Below are 26,886 nucleotides of genomic sequence, written 5' to 3' on the forward strand. Positions count from 1 at the left end.
TTAAAAGACACAAAACATTTCTCTTATTTTTGAGCAATGAAGTTATTTTCAAAACAAAGTTATTAATATTCCCTGCTTTCATCTAGTATATAATAAGTCTTAACTATATGTTTACAGAGAAATAGAGCACGTGTGTGTGTGTATGTGTGTGTGTGTGTGTGTGTGTGACCCTTTCTGTATTAAGAAAAAGACAATTTAGCACAGAAAAATGAAGTTTCTATTTTCTGAGCAGATAAATATGTCTTTTCAAGATTCAACTCAAACAGAAAACTTTAAAAAATAAACATTTTATTTTCATAGTTATATCTGAGTTTTTACAGAACTGTTTCTCTATCAAACTAGTAAGTTTTAACCCCCTGTAGTACTAATTTTGGTTCGAACAAATATCTGGATAATCTTTTTTCGTATTTCCTTGGTCTTCACAGTATAAACTATGGGGTTGAGAACAGGGGGGACAAGAATAAAGGCATTTGCCATAAGGACATGAATCAGTGGTGACAAGTGCTTTCCAAAACGATGGATGACTGATACCCCAATCAATGGCACATAGAAGATAAGTACAGCACAGATGTGTGAAACACAAGTGTTGAGAGCCTTCAGCCGGCCCTCCCCAGAAGCAATAGCCATCACTGTGTGGAGTATGAACACATAGGAGAAAAGAATAGAGAGGGAGTCAGAGCCCATGGTGAAGATGACAGCTATAAGGCCATAGAGACTGTTAACACGGGTGCTGGCACAGGCAAGGCGCATCACATCTTGATGGAGGCAGAAGGAGTGGGAGAGGATGTTGGAGCGATAAAATGGGAGCCTCTTGATGAGGAAAGGCACAGGCAAGCCTGCACAGGCTGCTCTTGACAAGATGAGTATTCCTATTTTACAGACCACACCATTGGTTAAAATGGTGCCATATCTGAGTGGGTTCCAGATTGCTACAACACGATCGAAGGCCATTGCGACTAGCACTCCTGACTCGGTGGCTGAGATGGTGTGAATGAAGTACATCTGAATAAGACAACCATCAAAGCTTATAAATTTGTAGTTAAACCAGAATATGCCAAGCATAGAGGGCAGAGTACAAACAGTGAGCCCCATATCCGCAAATGCCAACATACACAGGAAGTAGTACATAGGAATATGCAGAGATGATTCAGTCTTGATTGTAGAGATGATAATACCATTGCCAAAGAGAGCAATGACATATATAGCACCCAGTGGGAATGCCATCCAATAATACTTCTGCTCGAGTCCAGGGATTCCAGTTAAAACAAAGTACAGATGCTGGAATTGGGAATGGTTATGATCTGCCATGAAGTCAATATGGTATAGGCATGGAGAGGAATCTTTGGGAATCCTGGTGAGTGTCTTCCTAAAGCAACAATGGTAGGGTTTATTGGTGTGTTACCATCTGTCCAGCCCAGGAGTACAGCCATTTTATTTCCTCATGAGTGTGTATGTGAAGTCACTGAAATTACCACTTTAAGGAAGATGCTGGTTGAAGACATATTTAATGGTCCAGGGAAAATGACACACTCAGGTACACATACTACAGTTAGCTTAAGGAACACAGTGTACTACCATCTGAGAAGCAAAAATCTCTCATTTCCTATCCTTTCCTCCTCATCAATATCCTATATGTTGACTAATCAGCAGCTGAGGAGGTAAAACAACCTCCTTGAAAATCTTGAAACCTTAAGACTTAGTTTTCTTTATTAATTGATTAGATTCAAGGTTATTAAGAAGGTGAGAAGCACACATCTTATATTTAGACCCTGCTCTCCCCGTTATCGCTATGTGAGTCACACCTAGGGAAATTCAGCGTCAGTGACTCACTGAGGGTAAATTATACAATACAATTCTAATGATGTTAGTATAAAATATGAAATTCTGAATTGTCATAATGATTGCCACTCCCACCAGTCACACTCCTTGGACTCTTAAAATGCCTAGTTCATATTCGTATATTTCTACTCAAATTACAAGATTCCTTCATCCTTCTGAGTCTGGATCTAAGCACAGATCATCCTGAATTCAAACACTTCAGCTACATCCATCATTAAAATGAAAGTATTTATCTCTTCTAAGTTGCAGAGATATTAACAAAAAGCAAAATAAATCATGGTTGTGGAAGCAATAGTAAAATCCTTTCCAGAGTAAGCTATTTATACTGTCAATATAAGATGCATTGAGGTTCACCTACAGATCATATCACATTACACTTTTCTATTTCTAAGTCACATTTATCATGTAACACATTCTGATTTAAGGAGAGGCATGGTCACCTTAATGGAAATCTGTAGTTTATACTTCTATAACCAGAACCAAAATCTATTTTTTTTCCAAAGACCCCCTTGAGAAAGTCATGGTCTGCTTTTCAGCCAGAAGTAGACCACACCCAAAAGGATCACTGTGAGGAAAAGAAGATAATATGAGCTTGGTATCATAATAATTCAGAATAAATGTGCATTGTTAGTATTAATGTTAGATTTTCATGTGTTTTTATTCTGTGCTTTCTGGAGGTTTTATTTTTCAGGTGAGGTAGTGTTCTTTTCAGTCAGTGGAAGCTGAAGTTGATAGATTCTCCCCTAACACAAAGAATCATGGTTATTTAATATCTCTTGTAATTAAAAACTATTTCACCCTCTTCTGTGCTATTATTAAGCAGCTCCCCCTGTGGTTGTGCATCCAATCCTGACTGATTCTCTGACATGATAGAAGAATAAGTTATAACTGCTTGCAATTATGTTTTAACTCTCCCAGAAATCTCTCTCTAAAAGATTTCTTACTAAGAGTTGAGACATCTTACTAATTCTATGCAATCGTCATTTCTTTCCATTGTGCCTATGAAATGCTTTTGAATATTCATTAAAACATTTCATCTTTTGTGTTAACATTTACATATACGTTTTCTATCTCTCTAATAAATTATTGTATCAGATATTTGTACCTGAGTGCTTTTTGAGAATGAAAATTCTTTCTTTTAATTTAAAGATTTTAAATTCAAAATTCTTTTTGTCTTCAAACTATAAACATATTAAAAATCTGCAGCCATGGGAATTATATTTAAAAGTCCTTAAAAGTCGATGTTCTCTGTTCTGTTATGTTGCTGATTAACTTCATGCCAATTTTAGGTTCTTCATTTGTTCCTATTCATTGCCTCACCCTTTTCCAGTTTAACTTGGCATTTTAAATATGTAAACACTTCCATCTTTAAAAACAAAACAAAACAAAACAAAAGGGTGTACAATCTAAAGTTTATCTAGCCATTTGCATCCCAAAGTGAATGTTTGTTCAATACCTACAGATCTATAGTCACAGATTTGCTAAAGTTCTCACAGAGCTCTGCTTTATGAAACAAGTTACCAAAGCAGGCTTGGGGAGAGATTACTTCCTGAGCAAGTTTTCTTTGCTTGCTCTCTAAGCCAGCTGGAGCTTGTTCTCTAGGACTCCCTTTGTTAGAAACCCACTAAGGGAGTGTCTGTCAAGCTTGCCCCATAAACTTGCTGGAATAATTAAAAGCAAAAAAAAAAAAAATGGTTGTGCTTATGCTACCCATCTTCCACGTATAGTCATTTTTTATTAAGAAATTTTCTAGTCCCTTTATATACCAATCACAGATCCCCCCTCTTCCTTCTTCCCACTCCCCTATTGTTCCCCAATCCCAACCCCATCCCCACATTTTTCCAATCAAGGTCTCCCATGCAGAGTCAGCAGAGCCTGGCACACTCAGCTGAGGCAGGTCCAAGGCCCTCCCCCCTGCACCAAGGCTCTGCAAGGTGTCACACCTAAGCACTGGGCTCCAAAAAGCCTGCCCATGGACCAGGGATGGATCCAGATCTCCCTGCCTGGGGGCCTCCAAACAGTAGTTCGAGCTAAACAGCTGTCTCCCCATATCCAGAGGGCCTAGCAGCAAAATACCTGTAATGCAGAATGGTGATTAAAAAAAATTTTAAGAGGGGAGCAAATGAAAGAGGAGTAAGTAGGGTGGAAGAAAAGAAGGAGGGGGAGAAAACAGGAGCAGTAGAGATTAAAAAATGATGCATTTAATCATAAATTAACAGAGCCCTGAAGTCTAGGGAATTAACATTTTTTGATATCATTCTTTCATTCATTTTAGAAGCAAAAGTTCCAAGTTCATAAGAGGTAAGGAACTGCATAGCCTTGTTGAGAAGTAGAGTTAAGTGCCAGGGGGATTGCAGACTCAGAAAAGGCAAAGTCACTGCAGCTCTTGGCAGAGACCCTTTTTGTCATGAATCTTCAAGTCTTACTGTTTATGTAAATTACCTACAATTTAGAAAACAGATGGAAGCCCACTCTATTCTCTGAATATCGTGCTCTTGAACGATCTTCAGATCATGGCAAAGCTGTGCCATGGGTGGTTCAAGGAGCCCCTTCTACCTTCTGTACTGCCTCCCTTCTGGCGGAAGAACACCAGGCCATGTAAACATTCTGTGTCTGCACCTTAGCTTCCTTCTAGTCTTGTAGCATCAACTGCATGTCTTACATTGAAGAAGCAGATGGAATTCTTTATGTTATCAGAGCAGCCATAAAGAAATGAAATGGACTTTAATTTTCTGTAAGGCAGTAGGTAACTTCTGAGATCCTAGACATCCCCAGGTATTGGTAGGAAATATACTACAGCTAGGACTGGAATTGAAAGAACAAATATACCCTTCATTATTTCCAGGTGTACAAAGGGCAGACAAGACTGAAGAAATAAGAATAAATTAAACCCTCCTGCACAGAATAAATTGTAGCCACCCTCACTTAAAAAAGTCATGAATGCCTACCACAAGAATAGAAATTTCCAAGTGTGATTTCAAATATAGAAGTAAGCACACCATAACCCATAGGTAACATTCATCTTCTGCCAACATTAACTCAGTAACTGAAATCCATTGCTTCAAAGTCAGTGTGTCCAGTCTGGAAAATGGTCTTTATCCCCCACCTACACCACTAGGTCACAGAAGTTCAGTTTCACACCTTTCCCTTAAAGCAGATACGAGTGAAAAGGAGAACAAGTAGATGTGAATAGGAAAGAGAACAACACACAAGCTGTAGGTTGTTTTCATTGAGAAATCAAAGCTAAGAGAGATAAAGGAGACACTCCAGGACGCTTCTGTAAAGCCATCTTAAATCATCTTCCCATGGCCATCTTTACCTTCTTGATTTCCTCTCACACTTACCTGACTGTTGAGTGGCCCAAAACTAGGTAAAATAATTAAACAGCACAGCGAAGTTTCTCCTAGAAAAGCCATTGCCATGACACCAATCAGGACTTTTATGAACTGATCTACTCCAGCAATCTCCCCTTTATTGTGTCATGGAGACTTTTGTAGATCCCCTGGTCTTCCAAAACAGAGATCTCTCTAGGGCAACTAAACCATCCCTAGCCACTTAGGTCTGACAAATTAGATAATGCTGAGGGTACTACTTAGAAAGTAGATGGGCGAGTTCCAGAAACAGGTTACTGCCCTATGACATCTTTTCATGGTCATTGTAGACATCTCACAGTTTTCATGCAATGAACAAATTGTATTCAATTTTATTTACCTCAAAATTCATCCAAATTTTAAAAACTCAATGAAAAACACCTTCATCATTATCTCACTTGAAAAAATTTCCAAGTTTCTAATGACTTTCTCATTTTTTCTTTTATTTCACCTTCATTTTCCAGTCACCAATATCCATCTAGTAAATCTTGTCATAAGTCATGATCTTTACAAAAGCAAACAAGAGGAGATATGGGATGTCATTAATCAATGCTTCCATCAACCAAGAGAGAATGAATTCTATAATATCCAATTATAATAATAAGAGCAATATATCAACACCAATCATAAATAATGTCCTCTATAATATTATGTACTGAATTTATTCATAGTTTCGTGTTCATACACATGGATCTTCATAAATTTGGTGAGTATGTTGTACTCTTGTTCAGAAAAAAATCACTATTTAGGGATTGGCCCAGACTTGGCAAGTTTGTAAGAATTAGATTGTAGAAATAACACAGTACAGAAATAACATAAAAGGAGCTCTTCTCTGGCCAAAGTGTGCTCTTGAGACCTGAGATCTTAAAGGGCAGGAAGAAACAGTGACAAAAAAAAATGAAGTCCCGTACAGCACAACACCTGCTCTTCTATTTGTATGTTAGTTCCAGATTTATTCCACATTGATGTGGACATTCTCATAATCCCAGAGTCTGTCCAAATGTTTAGTTTCCAGACTCAAAGTTCTTCTTTGCATCACACAATCATGTGGTAGTATAATTATCAAGCTAATAACATGAAGATCTGCTCTGCTTGCAACATTTGTATTCCAGTGCTCTTAGTAAATATGTCATCTTGCAATTCTGTTATTGTTTTCTCATTCCAGACACGTAAGTGTTGATGTAATTAAATCATCATAATTTTATTTTAAATACTTAACCAATATTATTTTATTATCCAAGTCAATCAAGTGTATCTCTATGGAATCCGATTTCTGTTGTCTTTCTGTCATATCATATCAGCACAAATATAAAGCTTTAACAGACATCACCACATCATTTTTATTTTAATATGTTGATTGATGAGAAACATAGCTTTCTATCCACCAAATATTACTAACCATTAATTTAGGTTTCTAATTCAGTTGAAGACAAAATCCATTATGGATAGCATGATATACTTTTATGAAACACTTAATAAGAGGTAGGCTGCCCACAGATCTTTTCCTCTCTCTCTCTGTTCTCCTAGACCAGTGGTTCCCAACCTTTGAATTCCAACCCCTTTTAGAAGCTGAATGACCCTTTTATAGAGGTCGCCTAAGACCATTGGAAAACACGGATATTTACATTACAATTCATAAGAGTATCAAATTTGCAGTTATGAATTAGCAATGAAAATAATTTTACAGTCAGGGGTCACCACATCATGAGGATTAAATGGTATTAAAGGGTCATAGCATTAGGCAGGTTGAGAGCCACTGCCCTAGACCCAATCTCTCAGTCTTAACCTTAGTGTTTTAACACACCAGCAACCACAGCTTCTCTACCCATGACCATATCTCCTGGGAACCCCATACACCATCCTCTCCAAACCTCCCTCTCCACACTCATTGCTGTGTCCCAGGCTCTAGCTCTACTAGGTACCCACTACTAGGCCATGCCTGCCAGAAAATCAGGCAGGCTGCCCACAGACCTTCTGCCCTCTCTCTGCTCCTTCAGACCCAATCCTTCATTTTCTTCCCCAGTGCTGCAACAGAGCCCTAGCTGCTCTGATCCCTCCTGCCCACATTCCCTATGGATTCCACTGACCATGCCCTTCTAACCTCCCTTACTCCACTAGTACCTGTATCCCAAGCACCAACACCAGTAGGCATTCCCTGTGAACACACCAGCTGAGCAGGTCAGTAGAATAGGCAACACACAGCCATCACACTCTCCGAAAATCTAGAGAGGAACCAGAAACCAAGGAACAAAACATCCACCCAACAAAAACAAATCCAGAAATCAACACCTAGACCTATAATCATCCCAAACCCAGATGCCCAGTTGCCAGTGTAAAAGCACAATCAATAACAGTGAGAAATAATGAGTCTCCACCAGAACCCAGCCATCCTACCACAGCATGCCTGAATATTCCAACATAACTGAAGCACAAGAAAAAGATACTAGGTTGAAAGGGGTCCTTAAAGAGGAAATGAATAAATCCCTTAAAGAAATCCAGGAAAACACAAACAAACAATTGAAGGAAATGAATAAATCCTTTAAAGAGATGCAAGAACAAACAAAGTTTGAAGGAAAGGAATAAAACAGTTGAGGACCTGAAAATGGAAATAAAAGCAATAAAGAAAATGCAAAGTGACGGAATTCCTTTTCTTCTTTTTTATTTATTCTTCTCTCATATATTACAACTTGACCACAGTTTCCTTTCCCTCTTCTCTTCAAGTCCTTTCTCCCAACCTCCCTCTCCCCCAGATCTACTCCTCCTCCATTTCCCTTCAGAAAGGGGCAGGCCTCCCAGGGATATCAACCAAACATGGCATATCATGTTGCAATAAACTAGGCACATCCTCTCATAATAGCTGGACAAGGCAATCCAATAGGAGGAAAAAGGTTCCAAAAGCAGACAAGAATCAGAGACATCCCCAACTCCCACTGTTAGGTGTTCCATAATAACATCAAGCTGCACAACCATAACATATGCAGAGGATCTTGGTCATACAGGCTCTCTGATTGTCAGTTCAGTCTTTGTAACACCTATGAGCCCTGATTAGTTGATTCTGTAGGCTGTTTACTTGTGCTGTCCTTGACCCATCTGGCTCCTACAATCCCTTCTTTGCCCTCTTCCACAGGATTCTCCAAGCTCCGCCTAATGTTTGGCTGTGGGTTTCTGATTTTGCTCCCATCGGTTGCTGGATGAAGCCTCTCTGATGATGAATATGCTGGGCTACAAGTATAGCAGAGTAACATTAGGAATCATTTCATTGATTTTTTTTTTTTTTTTTTTTTTTTTTTTTTTTTTTTTTTTTTTTTTTTTTTTTTTTTTGCTGGTTTGTGTTTGGTTCTATCCTAGGTCTCTGGGCTATCCAGCCTCTGGTTCCTGACCCTCCAGGCAGTGTCAGGCATGGGCTCCCTCTCATGGCATGGGTTTAATGTTGGACCAGTCATTGGTTGGGCACTCCCATAAGTTTTAACCTAGATGTACCTCAACCAAAGAATGGATAAAAGAAAATGTGGTACATTTACATACTCAGTTGTTTTTTTTTAAAAAAAAAAAATGGCACCATGAAATTTGCAGGCAAATGGATGGAAGTAGAAAAAAATCATCTGAGTGAGGCAACTCAGACCCAGAAAGCCAAACATGGTATGTACTTACTTATAAGTAGACATTAACTGTAAAGGATAATTATGTTACAATTCACAGACCCAGAGAGGCTAAGTAACAAGGAGGTATCAAGTGGGCGGGACACATGGATCTCCCTGAGAAGGGAAAATAGATTTTGTGGGTGGACTAGGGGCAGATGGGAATGGGAATAGGATGGATCAAGTGAAGAGGGTACTGTGATAGACAACTGGAATTCGTGGGTATTTCAAGCCAATGTAGAAACCTAGTGAAATGGAAATTCCCAGAAACTCACAAGGATGACCCTAGTGAAGACTTCTAGTAATGGAGTAACCAGGCAAGACTTCCAGCAGAGAGGGATTGGGACATCAACCCAGCCATAAAACTTTCGACCTACAATTTGTCCTGCTTGCAAGATGTTCTGTCGTAAACATGGCACAAAACTGAGGGAATTCTGGAAATGCAAATTTTTGGAATGGGAACAGGAACCACAGAGGCAAGCTTCACCAAGAGAATACAAGAGATGGAAGAGAGAATCTCAGGCACTGATGATATGATAGAAGAAATGGATACATTGGTCAAAGAAAATGTACCCTGTAAAAGATTCCTCACACAAAACATCCAGGAAATCTGTAATACTATGTAAATACCAAACCCAAGAATAATAGGAATAGAAAAAGGACAAGAATGCCAGCTCAAAGGCCCAGAAATATTTTCAACAAAATCACAGAAGAAAATTTCCCTAAACTAAAGGAGATTCCTATCAAAGTACAAATAGACTGGACCAGAAAAGAATGTGCCCTGGGCACAGAATAATCAAACTAAATATACAAAACAGAGAAAGAATATTAAAAGCTTCAAGGGAAAAAGATCAAGTAACATATAAAGGCAGACCTATGAGAATTACACCCGACTTCTCAATGACGACTCTAAGGACCTGGACAGATGTGCTGCAAACTGTAAGGAACCATGGATGCCAGCCAAGACTACTATATCCAGTAACACTTTCAATCACCATAGATGGAGAAAATAAGATATTCCATGATAAAATAAAATTTAAACAATATCTATGTACAAACCCAATCCTACAGAAAGAGCTAGAAGGAAAACTCATATCTAAGCAGAGTAACTACAATAATGAAAACACAGGAAATAAATAGTCTCATACCAGCAAAACCAAAACAAGGGAAACATGCATACACACACACACACACACACACACACACACACACACACACACACACACAAAACAAGAACAACAACAACACTGACAAAATAACAGAAATCAACAATCATTTATCATTGATATCTCTCAATATCTATGGTCTAACCCCCCTCCCGCAAAAAAAAAAAAAAAAAAAAAAAAAACACAAAATAGCAGAATCTATGCAGAAATAAAATCCTTCCTTCTGCTGCTTTCAAGAAACACACCTCAAAATCAAGGATAGACAAGACCTCAAAGTAAAGGATTGGAAAGAGATATGTCAAGCAAAGGGATCTACAAAGCAAGCTGATCTAGCCATTTTAATCTCTAACAAAATAGATTTTAAAACAAAATTAATGAAAATAGATAGAAAAAGAAACTACATACTCATCAAAGGAAAAATACACCAAGATGGCATTTCAATTTTTTTAATTAATTTTTTAATTTATTTTATAATTTAATTTAATTTTACATATCAGCCATGGATTCCCCTGTCCTCCCTCCTTCAGCCTTCCCCTGCCCACCCTCCCCCCAGCCCACTCCCCATTCCCATCTTCTCCAGGGTAAGGACTCCCCTGGGGATTCAGCTCAGCCTGGTAGATTCAATCAAGGCAGGTCTAGTCCCCTCCTCCCTTCGCCCAGGCTGAGCAAAGTGTTCCTGCATAGGCCCCATGTTCCAAACAGCCAGCTCATGCACTAAGGACAGGTCTCAGTTCCACAGCCTGGGAGCCTCCCAAACTGTTCAAGTTAATCAACTATCTCACTTATCCAGAGGGCCTGATCCAGTTGGGGGCTCCTTAACTATTGGTTCATAGTTCATGTGTTTCCACTAGTTTGGCTATTTATCCCTGTGCTTTTTCCAATCATGGTCTCAACAATCCTCGCTCATACAGTTCCTCCTCTTTCTCACGTTTGGACTCCCGGAGCTCCATTTGGGGCATGGCTGTGGATCTCTGCATCCTCTTCCATCAGTCACTGGATGAGAGTTCTAGCACAACAGTACTCACTCATAGGAAGTATACTAGATGTAAAACAAAGGATGACTAGACTGCTACTCACAACTCCAGGGAGGCTATCTAGAAAGCAGGATCCTAAGAAAGACACAGGGTTTGCCCAGTGACAGAGAAATGGATGAGATCTACATGAGCAAACTGGACATGGGGGGGGTGATGAAGGGCAAGGGTCGAGGGAAAGAGAGCTTAGGGGAGCAGGAGATCCCAGCTGGATCAATAACAGAGAGGGAGAACAAGGAAAAAGAGACCATGATAAATGAAGACCCCATGGGAATAGGAAGAAGCAAAGTGCTAGAGAGGTCCCCAGAAATCCACAATAGACTACTGGCAATGGTCGAGAGAAAGCCCAAACTGATCTACTCTAGTGATTGGATGGCATTTCAATTCTTAACATCTTTACCCCAAACACATGTTTGTAAAAGAAACACTACTAAAGGTTAAATCACATATTGACCCCCACAAACTGATAGTGGGAGAGTTCATTACCCCACTCTCACCAATGGACAGATCATTCAGACAAAAACGAAACAAAAAAAAAAAAAATACTTGGGCTAATAGGTGTTATAAACCAAATGGACCTAACCGATATTTACAGAACATGTCACCAAACTCAAAAGAATATACCTTCTTCTCAGCACCTCATGGAACTTTCTCCAAAAATAACCCATACTTGGACACAAAGCAAGTCTCAATACATAGAAGAAATTTTGAATAATTCCCTGCCTCCTATCAGACCACCAGGGATTAAAGTGGGATGTCAAAAACAACAGAAAATTAACAAACTCTTGGAAACTGAACAACTCTTTACTGAATGAAAAATGGGTCAAGATAGGAATAACAAAAATCAAAGCTTTTCCAGAATTGAATGCAAATGAATATACAACATACCCAAACTTATAAGACACAATGAAAGCAGTACTAAGTGAAAGTTCATAGCACTAAAGTGCTACATTCAATAGCCTACATTAAAAGAAAATTGGAGAGATCTCATACTAACAACTTAACAGCACACCTGAAAGCTCTCTAACAAAAAGAAGTAAGCACACCCAGAAGGAGACAATGGCAAGAAATAATCAAGCTGAGGGCTGAAATCAATAAAAATAGAAACAAAGAGACCAATGCAAAGAATCAATAAAACAAATAGCTGGTTCTTGAAGAAAATCAATAAGATAGACAAACCTTTATCCAAACTAAATAAAAGACAGAGAATATTCAAATTAACAAAATCAGAAATGAAAAAGGGGTCATAGCAACAGACACCAAGAAAATCCAAAGAATCACTAGGTCATACTTTAAAAACCTGTACTCTCTCGGCCGGGCGGTGGTGGTGCATGCCTTTAATCCCAGAACTCGGGAGGCAGAGCCAGGTGGATCTCTGTGAGTTCGAGGCCAGCCTGGTCTACCAAGTGAGTCCCAGGAAAGGCGCAAAGCTACACAGAGAAAGCCCTGTCTCGGGGAAAAAAAAAAAAAAAAAAAAAAAAAAAAAAAAAAAAAAAAAACCTGTACTCTCTCAAATTGGAAAACCTAAAAGAAATGAGTAGATACCACTTACCAAATCAAATAAACAATTTAAATAGACCTATAAACCCCCCCCCAGTTACTTATAATCAGTCATAAAAAGTCTCTCAGACCAAAAAAAAAAAAAAAAAAAAAAAAAAAAAAAAAAAAAAAAAAAAACCCAGGACCCAATAGTTTTAGCACAGAATTCTACCACATTTTCTAACAAGCATTGATTCTAATATTCCTTAAGTATTCCACAAAATTGAAACAGAAGGAACATTGATCAATTCATTTTATAAGACCACAGTTACCCTGATACCCAAACCACATAATGACTCAACAAAGAAAGAGAATTACAGAACAATTTCCCTCATGATCATAGACACAAAAATATTCAAAAATACTTGCAAACTGAGTCTAAGAATACATCAAAAAGATCATCCACCATGGCCACGTAGTTGAAAGATTTACTGTGTTCCGCCCAGCCCGTGGTCAGGACAAATCTCTCTCACCAGCAGTCCTGCAGCCACTTATAAAATAATCACTCAGATGACTTAATATTAATAACAAAATATATGGTCTATGGCTAAGAATTCTTGCTAGCTAGATCTTTCAGTTTAAATTAACCCATTTCTATTAAATCTGTGTATTGCCACGTGGCCATTGTATTACTGGTCTGCTGGCATGTTGTTCCTTGGGCGGCAGGCTGGCATCTCCTTGACCCCACCCTTCTCTCATTATCTCTTGGATTTTCCCTCCTGGCTCTGTCCTGCCCTGCCATGAGCCAATGCAGCTTTATTTATTATCCAATGGAAGCCACACATATTCATAGCATACAGAAAGACATCCCACAGCACTTCCCCTTTTCTGTCTAATCAAAAAGGAAGGTTTTAACTTTAACATAGTAAAATTATATATGACAAAACAGTTATCAAGCAAGAATTGCAGTTACAACATCTAGTCTATTTGTATTTGGCAAAATTGAAGAAAATATTCTATCACCTATATTTTTGTGAGTATAAAGTTTTATGTCTAACTTTTTTTATCATGACTATGAAAACTATAATTGTAACTATCTAGTCTTCAACTCCATCAAAGACACCAAAAGGATATAGTATTACCTAAGTAAACAGAAAGTGCATTACAAGCAACTTCCATAATTCTAGAAATGACAGAGACATCTGGCTGCCTGGACAGTCACCCAAGTGCCTCTGCAATGTTGGGGCATCTATCTTCAGCCTATAGGCCTAGTGTTTTTCAGTTACTTCTCCCTGTGTCCCTCAGAATGTCTGCCAGTCTCCTCTGTGAATCAGAAACCTGAAGGACCACCTTACCTTGTTTTGGCAAAATTCAGTGGTTATTTTCCTATGGGTCCTATATGTCCAGTCTATACAACATTTTACCAAGCAGTGGATGTAAGGACACTTTTTTGCCTAGTGGCTAACTTTTGCCACAAAGAAAGCAAACTCCATAATGAGTTTCTTTGATGCCCATCATCCTCTTTGAAGTAATTGATGCTGTGAGGAGCAGATGTGTCTCACTGTCCAAAAAAAGCCTGTTATTAAAACATTTTAAATGCCATGTTCTGTAGGTCTATGAAGTATTTGAAGATTACTTACCTAATTGAAATATAACTTTATATACCAAAAAACTTAACTAACATGACTATAAGTTTAAATATCTTAGATGACTAATTACTAATCTGTATTTCTTAACTATACATTACAATTTTAAATGAGTTGCATAAACATAATACTTTAAACACAAGTAGGAATATATATATATATATACAATATAGCAAAATTAACTCTAAATTTGTATCAATAAAGTAAAATCTGTAGCAATGTAAAACATTTCAAACAAGTTGTTGATCTTTAAAAGTATATGCAATAATCTATCCTTTTATCCTATCATATCTATATTATCCCTTTTTTTCTTTAGAAAGAGATTGCATCTATAATCAACCCCCTTTAAATAAAAATAAAGATTTATAAACAATATTTTGGGAATTTGGGCATAACTTCTCATACTACTTCCTGCTGGTTGGGTCCTGGCAATCTTATGGGGATCTTGAGAAAATTAAGAACTGTAGTTAAATCTTGGCTGTAGTAGTCTGTGAGGATAGCTGTATTGACCTTTCAGGGTGTCTTGGTTGATCAAACCATATCTAGCCTGGATGCAATACATAGGTTCTTATGTTCTGTGGAAAGAAAAACAGAAACTCTTTTCTAAAGTAACATAACCTTAGACACGAATTTGAAGTCAAGACAATATAATAATATCTGGTATCCAGATTCTTTGTGTAATTTTCATCTTTATGTGGCTTAACTTTTATATTACTTTTGTTGTCTCTTTAAAAAACTTTATTTTTAAAGCTATTTCTTTATATAACTGCATATATTCCCTTTTCTCGCTCTTCCAAGCCTACATACATTTTCACACACACTGTGAACCACTTACTTTTATTCCATCTGAATCTGTCTTATTATGAATCTATAATCATTCTCTGACCAGGAGAGATTTTAAACTGTGAAGATGCTTGATGACTTTGTCTGTTGACTCCATGCCTCTCAGCTTCCCAACATGGTGGAGGTACATTTGCTACCAGCTCTGGGATCCATGTTCACCACCAAGTCTGGGAAGCAGTGTTTCTATTCCTTCATCCAGCAGCATGTAGCCAAGAAACTTCTTTTGTCTGTACTAGCAAAAGCTAAATCCACCATGCTGTGAGATACATGGCTTGGAGACACCTCTGTGTACCATGGCAGGAATATGCTGTAGGTCAAGCCCACATGCCACAGACCTGCCATTCTGTAGCTCAAGCCCATAGGCCATAGCATGTCTATATCATGGCTTGCCTGAGAGACACAACTAGAAAGCTACTTTAGCTCTTTATTAGAATCTTTTTTAAAAGCTTTCTCGGGTTTTGGGTAGAAATTCTAGCCCCATGTTGGGTGCCAAATGTAGTTGAAAGATTTCCTGTGTCCTGCCCAGCCCACAGTTGGGAAAAAATCTCTCACCTACAGTCCCACAGCCACTTATAAAATAATCACTCAGATGGTTTAATATTAATAACAAACTGTATGGCCTATGGCTAAGAATTTTTACTAGCTAGCTCTTTCAACTTAAATTAACCCATGTCTATTAAATCTATGTATTGCCACATGGCCATGGTGTTCCTGGTCTGCTGGCATGTTGCTCCTTGGGTGGCAGGCTGGCGTCTCCTCGACCTTGCCCTTCTTTTCTCATTATCACTTTCAGATTTTCCTGCCTGGCTCCATCCTGCCCTGCTATAGGCCAATGTAGATTCATTTATTATCCAATAGGAGCCACACATATTCATAGCATACAGAAAGACATCCTACCACATGATCAAGTAGGCTTCATGCCAGAAATTCAGGGATGATTCAAAATATACAAAAATCAGTAAATGTAATCCAACATACAAACAAACTAAAAGAAAACACACACACAATCATTTCATTAGAGGATACTAGATGTGGAACAAGGATGACTGGACTGCTACTCACATCACTAGTGAAGCTACCTGGAAAACAGGACCCCAAGAAAGACACGAGGATTGCCCAATGACAGAGAAATGGCTGAGATCTAAATGAACAACCTGGACATGAGTGGGAGCAATGAAGGGCAAGGGTCGAGGGAAAGAGAGCAGGAGATCCCAGCTGGATCAAGAACAGAGAGGGGGAACAAGGAATAGGAGACCATGGTAAATGAAGACCACATGAGAAAAGGAAGAAACAAAGTGCTAAAGAGGCCCACAGAAATCCACAAAGATACCCCCACAAAAGACTGTTGGCAATGATCGAGAGACAGCCGGGACTGACCTACTCTGGTGATGGGATGGCCAAATACCCTAATAGTTGTGCCTAATAAACTCCATCCAAGGACTGAGGAATCTGGATGCAGACATCCACGGCTAGGCCCCTGGTGGAGCGCTGGGAGTCTAATTAGTGAAAAAGAGGAGGGTTTATATGAGCGAGAATTGTTGAAACCAAGGTTGGATAAAGCACAGGGTCAAATAACCAAAAGAATGGAAACACATGAACTATGAACCAAAGGCTGAGGGGCCCCCAACTGGATCAGGCCCTCTGAATAGGTGAGACAGTCGATTGGCTTGATCTGTTTGGGAGGCATCTAGGCAGTAGTACCAGGTCCTGGGCTCATTGCATGAGTTAGCTGTTTGAAACCTGGGACTTATGCAGGGACTCTTGGCTCAATCTGGGAGTAGGGGACTGGACCTGCCTGGACTGAGTCTACTAGGTCGATCTCAGTCCTAGGGGGAGGCTTTGCCCTGGAGAAGGTGGGAATGGGTGGTGGGCTGGGGGGAAGGGGAGGGGGCAGGAAGGGGGAGAACAAGGGAATCTGTGGCTGTTATGTAGAACTGAATGGTATTGTAAAATAAAATATAAAAAAAAAGAAAATGACTCTTTATCCTTAAGTCACCTATGCCTGGTTTCTTGTCACAGCAGCAAGAAAAGTCACCAATACAGTGAAACTGGCAAATGTTCTTGTGAGAGTGTCAATTTAATTATTTTTCATATTTACATACAATGAAATTCACATTTTGTCATGCTGTTTCCTAAGTTTTGAGAAATGTATAGAGTCTTGTAAACCCCAACATGACCATGATGCAAAGGTGTTCCATCATTCCAAAACATTCACTGAAGTGACCCTTTTGTAGCCAGCTCTTCCCCTTAGCTGTCAAGCCCTAAGAAATCCATATCTATTCTTTAACTGTAGTCTTTCTTCACCTAAAATATCACCTGAATCAAACTACGTGTTATACAAACTTTTGTAGTTGGGTTCCTTCACTTATCATGAGTTGATATGTATCAAAATCATTGCTGATTGGCATTCCATACACAGACAATTTTTGGTTCATTCATTCAGCTATGTATAACATTTCTAAAGCACTCGTGTAAGTTTTATATGTATATAAATTTGCATTTCTTTGATTAAATAATTAGGAGAAAATTATCTAGAAATGTGTTTCATATATATTTAGCTTTATAAGAAAACATGGAAGTGCTTTATAAAAGGATTATACCATTTTGCATGTCTATCTCAATGTAAGAGTATTCTAGTTCTCCTGTATTCACACAGTTATATAACGCAATCTCTCGCCAATCTCGTTCTGTATTTCCTTAAACCCTGAGCAATGTTGAGCCTGCATTTATGTGTTTATATGCTGTGCATAAATCTTTGATGAAATGGTTCTTCAGTTCCTTTCTTCTGCTCAATTTTATTGTATTAATTTCTTCTTTCTTAAATGTTGGGTTTACAGAACTTCTATTTTTAATAAAGAAGAGGGTCTTTTTGTGATTTGTAAATATTTCCTCTCACTTTTTCTGAGATGGATATTTATTTTTAGATATTGAGTTACATTTTATCTTGTGAACATTTTGATGCTTTTCTATTTCATTTAAATTTTAGTTTTTTAGAATTTCATACATGTGTACTGCATTTCCATCACATTCACCCCTTCCTCTCTCCATTTCAACTCCTGTGCACCCCCACTCTCAAATTCCTAACTTTTTATTCTTTATCATTGTTACACACACACACACACACACACACACACACACACACACACACACACACACATAAATGCTGAGTCCTTAAGCATGACTCCCATAGGCTCAGATATTTAAATACTTGGTCCCAACTTGGTAGCCCTGCTGAAATAGTTTTAAGAGGTGTGGCCTTGCTGGAAAAAGTGTGTTACTGGTTACTGGAGGAAGCCACTTTTAAGAGCTTAAAGACTTGCACCATTTCAAGTTCATTCTCTCTGATTGCTACTTTGGGTTCAAAATGTGAGTTCTCAGCTGTTCCTATTGCTGTCTGGTGCTTGCTGTGACACTTCCGCTCCATGATAGTGATGGAGTCTTTAACCCTCTGGAATCATAAGCCAAAACCAGGAACTTCCTTCTCTAAGTTGCCTTGGTCATGGTGTTTTATCACAGAAACAAGAAATTAACAAATGTCATATGGCATGTACATATATGTGTTTAGGGCTGGCCCCTGAGAGTGGACAACCTATCAAGGGAATCGTCCCTGGAAAAGACTGATGCTCCCTCACACAGCTGCCATTAATTGTCTATAGCTCTTCATCTAGGGCTGGAACCTTGTGAAAATTTTCTCATCCATAATAGCATGTCAGCTGTTGTGGTCATTGTGTTGTTTTGCAGGGGAAACACCTTTGCAATTTTATGACTGAAATATCCTTGTCATTTAAAGAGGAGATTATCTCACAACAGACATCTTGGCCCTATGGTTGTTAAAATCTTTCCAGACCCTCCCTTATACAATGTTCCCTAAGCCTTAGTTTTACATACATTTATCCATTCGTTAGTACAATGCGTGTGTGTGTGTGTGTGTGTGTGTGTGTGTGTGTGTGTGTGTGTGTGTACATCACAGTGTGCATGAGGCACTCAGAGGCAACAAGAAAGAGTGAGTCCTTGTGGGTCCCAGGGACTGTGCTCAGTTCTTCAGGCTTGACAGCAAGTGCCATTATCTCCTGAGCAACTCACTAACCCCTGTAATAATTTTCTCTTGACGATACCTTGTCTTTCAATTTTAACAATATCTTTTACCATTTCCTTTTCGAGAGAAGTTTTCTCTAACTGACCTAGAACTCACTCTGTAGACCAGACTGGCCTTGAACTCACAGAGATCTGCTTGTCTCTGCCCCTTGATGCTGGGATTAAAGGTGTGCACCACCACCTGGTTTATTTTAATATTTTGAAAATATTCTTGGACTTTAAATTTATGAAATCAATTTTATATATTTTTTGTTTTATAGGTTCTGGTTTTGGTTAAGAATACACAATAAAATATATTAATTTTTCTCTAATTTTGTTTAGAAATTTTACAGTGATAGGTTTTACATTTTAATTTATGACCCTTTTAAGTCACTTTTTGTATAAAATGTCAAATATGCTTTAACTATTTTATATCAAATTATTCCAGGGTAATTTATTGAAGAAGCTGTGCTTTCTGAATTATTTTGCTGTTTTTCTCTTGTCAAAGTATAGGTTGTAAATCTTTCCAGAGTGTCTGTACTACATATTGATCTATGTGTCTATTTCTTTCACATTCCCCAACCACTATGGTCTTACAGAATACTGGGAGCCAAGTAGTACAGTTCTTTCCAATTTTACTCACTTTTTCCAAGTCATTTTTACATGTTTTTGTTTCATTGTGTCTAGAGCATATAAGAAAAGACAATGAACAAACATGTAAATATTTATATAAAATATGAAGTTACTTCATTTCATCACATTGTAAAAACTATTACAGAGAATTCATATTTTAAATGATGTTACGAGTTATAAGCTATGAACTAGTGCCACTTTCAGCCTTCGACAGAGAAGTTTCTTTATGCAAATACTCATCACTGATGGAAGAGCTAAGACTAAGCGACTGTGAGGTGGTCCACCCTGGACCTCCAGCAAAGCCTGGAGAACATCGCAGAAAGAAGTCACAGAGGTGGTAAGAGACAAGGGATGGAAAGAAAGGCTATGAAGTGTTATCCCCTGGGTATGATACGTTCATTATGATCAGGAACAACCAGCAGCTTTGACTACATGCAGAAGATATGCATCACACACGTATGTCCTGTGTACCCACACGCACATATATGTGTATTCTATATACACAAAAAGTTAAAAATAACAACAAAATCTTTGACAGATTTCCCCAATCCCTACTGTAAACTGTACCATGCTTCCTCATGTGATCTAAGTCCCCTTACATTTTGTGCAAAGAACGACCTAGGTAGCTTGGAGGTCGCTGAAAACAGGAGTTGAGTACTGACTTTATAGCTGTGGTACCACAAGCAGACAGTAGGGGGAACATGAGACTGGTAAAAGATTTGAGAGCATCTAGACTGATGATTGATGGGTTGTGATCACGCTAGAGGGAACTGCCCTGGGAAAAGCTAGCATGCAATAAATAAATAAATAAATAAATAAATAAATAAATAAATAAACAGGAAGAAAAGAAAATTTTCTCAAAGGGTCAAATGTCAGCAAAAACAATTACAAGGAGTACAAAAAAAAAAACAAAAATAATACAAGATATCTAAAGAAACAACTCAATGAAAAGATCAAAATAAAACTCCAGCAATAGGCCTGGTGGCAGTTAGCGCACGCCTTTAACCAGTCGGATCTCTGTGAGCTTGAGGCCAGCCTGGTCTACAGAGCGAGATCCAGGACAGGCATCAAAACTACATGGAGAAACCTGACTCAAAAAACAAAAAACATTCATTTGGTTATTTGTCCCGGTGCTTTATCCAACCTTGGCTTCAACAATTCTCGCTCATAAACCTCTTCTTTCTCACTAATTAGACTCCAGTGCTCCACAGGGCCAGCCGTGATGTCTGCATTCAGATTCTCAGTCTTGATTTTATGCAAACTATCAGGTGTCTGGTCATCCATCACCAGAGTAGTCATTCCTGCCGTCTCGCGACCATTGCAGCAGTCTTTGCGGCAAATAACCAAATGAATGGAGCACAGATCTATAAACCAAAGGCTGAGGCCCCAACTGATCAGCCTGAATCGTGAGACATCATTTGCTTGATCTGTTTGGGAGCAGCTGTGCATTGTGCGTTGGTCCTTGCATGAATTGCTTTGAATCCTGACTATGCAGGACACTTGCTCGGTCTGGAGGGGGGAAGGACTGCTGGACTGAGTCTACCAGGTCGACCCGGTCCTCGGGGAGACCTTGATCTGGAGGAGGTGGAATGGGGGTGAGCTGGGGGAGGGGGTGAGAGGGAGAACAGGAATCTGTGCTATATGTGAACTGAATGGTGTTGTAAAATAATAATAAAAAAAAAACAACAACAAAACAAAAAACCTTCCAGAAATCTTGAAGACATATAATCTATAAACAGCCTAAACAAAAATAAATGAAAAAGATACTGGATGAACCAAAAGAGAACAAAAATGAAATCAGGATCATGATGCATCAACTAAAAGGGAATATTAGAAGATCTAGGAGTAAATAATATGAAAATTGAAAGTAAGAGTTCATTACAGGGGCCCAAGTGCAGACTTATAAGAGAAAGCAAATAGTTTTCATACTTGAAAATAGATCATTAGGAATCTTTAATTTAGACTTGCAAAAATGGAAAGAAGTAAGTAAATAATTAAATGGATTTATAGACTACTGTCAAATAAGTTAATAAAACAAGAGAGAATGGAGAAAATAGGTGATCACCATTAAAAGTAACCCAAACCTTAGGAAGAAAGTGGACATATAAATTCAAGAGGTTCAGATAACTTCAGTTAAGATGAAGCCAAAGAGGACCATGCTGGAACTCTTTATAAGGAAATTGTCTAATTCAAAGAGGAATCGGAGCCTTGAAGATGCTTTGAAGCAGCTAAACCCATTCAAGGGCATTTTCACATTGGGAGAGGATTGATTTTCAGCAGAAATCTTTCTGTAAGTTAGTGGTGCAGATGCTGAACAGGAACGGTCCAGAAAGAGCAAGATAATAACAACAACAAAAACCCTATAAACCAAGATTAATTTGTTCAGCAATCCTGTCTTCCAAAAATGAGAACTTAGAGTGTTAAATTAAAACTGAAGACTAGCCTTATAAAAACTTCTAAACAGAGACCTTCAAATTAAAATGAAAGGAACACAGAGCAAAATAAAGTTAAACAAAAGTAGGCATTTTTGCAATAAGGCAAATTTGGACAAACAAGTTAAACAACTTTATTAAAAATTTTGGCATATGCAGTTGAAATAATAGAACCACTAAAAACCATAAATCTAGCTCAATGGTTATATAATACATAAGAAAATAATTGGTGACATCAATCTCATAAAATGAGAGTAGGTTACATAGGGCATAAATTTTATGCAATTAAAGTTATTAGTTTAAAATTCAAAATCCTGCAACTTTCATGTTTTTGTATTACATTATTAATCAAAATTAAAAATCTATAGATGACATGGGGCCTGGATAAGGAATTGTGCCAATTTGAGTAACTAAGATCAATTGATCCATTTACCAAGTAAAGTGTAATTGGTAAATTTGAGAGCAGCTTCTAGGTCCTAAGCATCGCACAAGTTAGAATGGTCCTGAAGGCAGAGGCAGAAGGCATGCAGTCCCTCAGTCCAGGAGCTACATTGCTGTCCTCAAGGACAGAAAGATTAATGCAAAATCTCCTGGAAATGAGTATTAGAGTGTTACAGAGGAGCTGAGATACATCAGGAGTTTGGTTCCTTGGGCCTATGGCAGGAATTACTGGGACAAAAGCACTCCTGGAAGGTCTGGGGAAGAGAGGAACAGAGGTGGCATTGCACACAATGGGTACCCAAGTTACTTAGAGGCATTTGTGTGTAATGGAAAAGCTACAATCTGGGATGGGAATGGGTATATCTGGTGATATGCTAACCACTTAGTAAGAACAGGAAAAGAAAGCACTTATTAAGAAGAAGAAGGGCAGCTAAGCCCTGTAATTCAATTGAGGCAGGACCACATCCCTCACCCCTGCATCAAGGGTGAGCAAGATGTGTGACCATAGGTAATGGGATCCAGAAAGCCAGCTCATGCATCAGGGATAGATCCTGATCACTCGGCCAGGTGCCCCTCAAACAGGCCCAGCTACACAACCGTCTTAGGTATGCAGAGGGTCTAGTCCGGTCCCATGTGGGCTCCACAGCTGTTGGTCTAAAGTTTGTGAGTTCCATTGAACTTGGTTCAGTTGTCTCTGTAGATTTCCCCATCATGAATTTACCTTGTTAGAGGAGGGGTTGCGGGGGAAGGAGGAGGGATGAGAGGGGATCTGTGGTTGGCATGTAAAATGAATAAAAAATACATAAATAAATAATAAATGAATGAATGAATAAATGAATAAAGAAATGAATAGTAAATTTTTTAAAAAGAACAAGAAGGACAATGAGACGGTGTAAAGTACAGAGAAGAGATGAAAAGGAATTTAATAACTGGCTCAAAAGAGCTAGAGGATCTAACTGAGCTTTAGGTGTACATTAGGTAAACATGATTTTGTATGTAACAACCTGCATGTATGTAGAGGCAGAGATCAAATCTCATGGGGATTAATACCATACTGTCGCCCAGATGGGTTTGGGTTGATTCTAGCCTAAACTTGAGGAAGCAAAGCAAAGTGCATAAGCCATCCCTGAGGAGGCTGGACCTGTGACCTGGGTCTTATTAGCACCATGTGGTGCCACACTGTGCTAATGGCAATTAGTCAAAACCAGAAGCAACAAAACCAGTAAGGGTCCCCAAGGACTGAGCTGGGGCACTCTCTGGGGCTCATTACCCATTATCTGAAAACAAAAGGCTAGGTAAATGTTGTGATGATGGTCAAAGGCCAGACAGGTCAGGGGAAGACAGGGCTCCTTAGGCCTATCGGGTCTATGAAAATCAGAATAGCCTAGAGTGGAAAGGGGCCTGCTCCTTCCATTGCAAAATCAGGGCTGGGTGCAGTGATGAAGGGATCCTTCTGTTCCCGCTGCAATTCAAAGGTCACCATGGTCTTTCTGCTGGGACAAACAGGCTCTTAACTAACCACAGAGTTCTCGCTGAGGCTTCCCCATGGGGCTCTGGCAAAGACAGGCCTGGACACCTGTGCTCACCTTCCCTTCACCTCACACCCTAACCATCCCCCCAGACTTGGTGCAGCCGACATAACATAAAGAATACAGCAGAGGCAGTCTGCTGCAGCACTAGAGTGTGTGAGGGTCGCTGGGAGAAGCCAGGTGTGGTGAGTAAACTATTGAAGACAGAAGCAGGTGCGGGAAAGGATGATGGATGACGGGGTGCGAGTGACATCATCAGGGGGAGAAGGACAGAGACAGAAGCAGGGAAACAAGCAAGAGAGCAAAGGGGAAGCGGAGGTGGGTGTGAAACTTTCCACTGTTCAGCCTGGAAGCTCAGGAAAGAGATCAGGAACCACTCTTCTTAGAATGTTACTTTATTCTTTTTTTTTTTTAACATAAAAAAAGTGGAGTAGAGCTGCAAAGTTAAATGTGGTCAGGTAGGGAGAAAAGAAAAGCATGATGCTGTGAGGGAAGATGCTGAGACATGGAGCCAGCAATCTCAAAAAATAATGCTCGTGAAGTTCAGTGAGCTGTGTCGGGTGCAATGGGTAGATGCTGTTGAAATCAAACACAAAGAGTAGGAGAATTGAGTGGAGAGGCTTGTAAGAGTGTGCTGGCTGCAGGTATCAGGATGTGTGGAGACAACCCAGAGCGATGGTAATAAATGGAGTAATGCCGGTGAAGGAGCAATGTATCACAATGGCCAAAGGATCCGGGGACCTCTGAGTCCCAGTAATCTTAAACTGGTTCCTGTGATAGAAAATGCCGAGACAGTAACAGCAGCGCATACAAGGACAAGTCCTGTGAAGCAGCACACAGCATCAAAGTGTGTGTGTGTGGGGGGGGGAGCCTTGCACAACTGAGGATAAAAACTCTAAAATTTGAACTCCAGACTTTACAAATTAATTTATTCAGAGCAGACCTTTTCGCCCAAACTTACCACTGACACATAGCTTTACAATGTATAGTGCTGTTTAGTCAGGTCGCTGGTAGTCAGATGCCTGGATGGTAAATTAGATGAACATTGAGAATTGAATCTGAGCTGCTTTCTGATTTCCTCCCACCCACACCCCATGAAATCTGCTAGGATTCTATTGTCCATGTCCTTTAGGGAAAAGCCAAATCCCACAGATGTCACTAATGAAGACACAGCATAAGAAAAAATGTAAAAAATGTAATATAGCGTGACACAGAACTGTTCCCTGAATCCATCCACCCACAGAGATCGGGGCTAATAACGCTTAGAGTTATCATTTACACCAGTGCTCTATAATCTGACTACATATTTATCATCCTTAGATTATTTTCTTGCTCAACTCTGGCACTGCTCTTGCTTTTTATCTTGTTGTTTATGTTCATATGGGTATTTTCTCACATGCATATTTCAAATTTTACCTGACTTAATATCTTATTTTGCTCCCAACAGTGTTCAGTACTGAGAAATCTTTCTCACTATGTTATGAATTAATGTTGAGACATTTGGGCATCTCTCAGATGTGAAGGGCAATCACTGCTTTGAGGAGAAATCCACACTCTTTAGTCATGCTTCCGTCTCTGGCCTATTCTAGATTGCACAACCCCCTGGGCAGTTGGTGCTAGGAATTCTATCATATTGTCCACACACTAAAGTCATTCTAAGATTATAGATTTGAGAAAGAAAGGAGCAATGTCTGCGCTGCAACCAAAGATGCTGTCTAACCCAATTGGTCTGGTAAATGTCAGGAAAAAAATTCATGAGGCATTTAAATGTCAGGGCTAGGCCTGGCACACAAATTACTGTAAATTTTTCATACTGGCTGCCACTTCAGTGAGTCTGCAAATTGTCTTCATTATACCAGTATCAACTCTCCAGCATAACTAAATATCCTGTTCTAGTCACCAAATCATATCAGTCATTTGCATCTCGGGTAACATGAAACTAACTTCACAAAGTACAAAGCCTTTGTCCTCTAGAAAATGTTGTGTGGTATCTACAAATGTCCTTTAGCAATAATGTCTTCATTGTCTGTGATGGTTATCTAAAAGTAAATTCACAGAATTCAAGATTTCATGTGGAGCTGCGCTTGTCTTTGTAGCTACTTATTATATATGGAAACAAAACAAGGATAACAGTGGTTTGTGTGACATGAAATACTATCATAAGGAACATGTTTATGAGACCATGCATTCATGATACATATATACATGAATATATATGTGTGTGCATACAGGTATACATACATATTGCATGTGTGAGTTCTGTAAGTTGGCAAGATGTTTATGAAGTTCCTGTGAACATACATGTATATTAAGGTACAGAAGTTACTATTTGCATAAGTGTGATTCATAGTCTTTGTGTTTTCCTAGCTGTGTGAAGTGGTAAGAGATTAGTGAACAGCAATTAGCATTGAGAATTTTAAACCATGGGTATACATGTGATAACAATACATATGCATGTTCATTGCTTTTGTTTCCACAAGGGTTTTCCATGTGAGTGCATGTTTAAACATCAATACATTTTTTTGAATTATTTGCCTGAGAAAATCAGCAAATATTTGTTACTTCATCCCTTGAATGTGATATGGGTTGGAATATACAGTTTTATTTTAATTTGATCTACAGATACTGTAATAATTTTTGGTAAAATATAAACTACATTTGTATATGTGTATGAGTGTATATATTTCTATGTTTGAATGTACATATGTGTGTGTGAAATATATGTGAGTGTTGTCCATATCTCTTACATGTTAGTACACACATT

General features: G+C 38.8%; 1 protein-coding gene across 1 annotated transcript; it reads right to left on the reverse strand.

Annotated features, from left to right (window-relative positions):
* Positions 1–348: 348 nt before the first annotated feature.
* Positions 349–1,308, reverse strand: LOC114706653 (olfactory receptor 51H1-like). The gene has a single exon (XM_028889145.1). The coding sequence runs from the start codon at positions 1,306–1,308 to the stop codon at positions 349–351; it is 960 nt and encodes a 319-aa protein (XP_028744978.1).
* Positions 1,309–26,886: the final 25,578 nt, after the last annotated feature.

Source organism: Peromyscus leucopus, chromosome 1 (assembly GCF_004664715.2).
Source record: "Peromyscus leucopus breed LL Stock chromosome 1, UCI_PerLeu_2.1, whole genome shotgun sequence".
In the NCBI taxonomy this organism is placed as follows: Eukaryota; Metazoa; Chordata; class Mammalia; order Rodentia; family Cricetidae; genus Peromyscus; species Peromyscus leucopus.

Excerpts from the sequence above, each read along its gene's own strand:
- LOC114706653 (XM_028889145.1), bottom strand. The coding sequence starts at position 1,308 with ATGGCAGATCATAACCATTCCCAATTCCAGCATCTGTACTTTGTTTTA.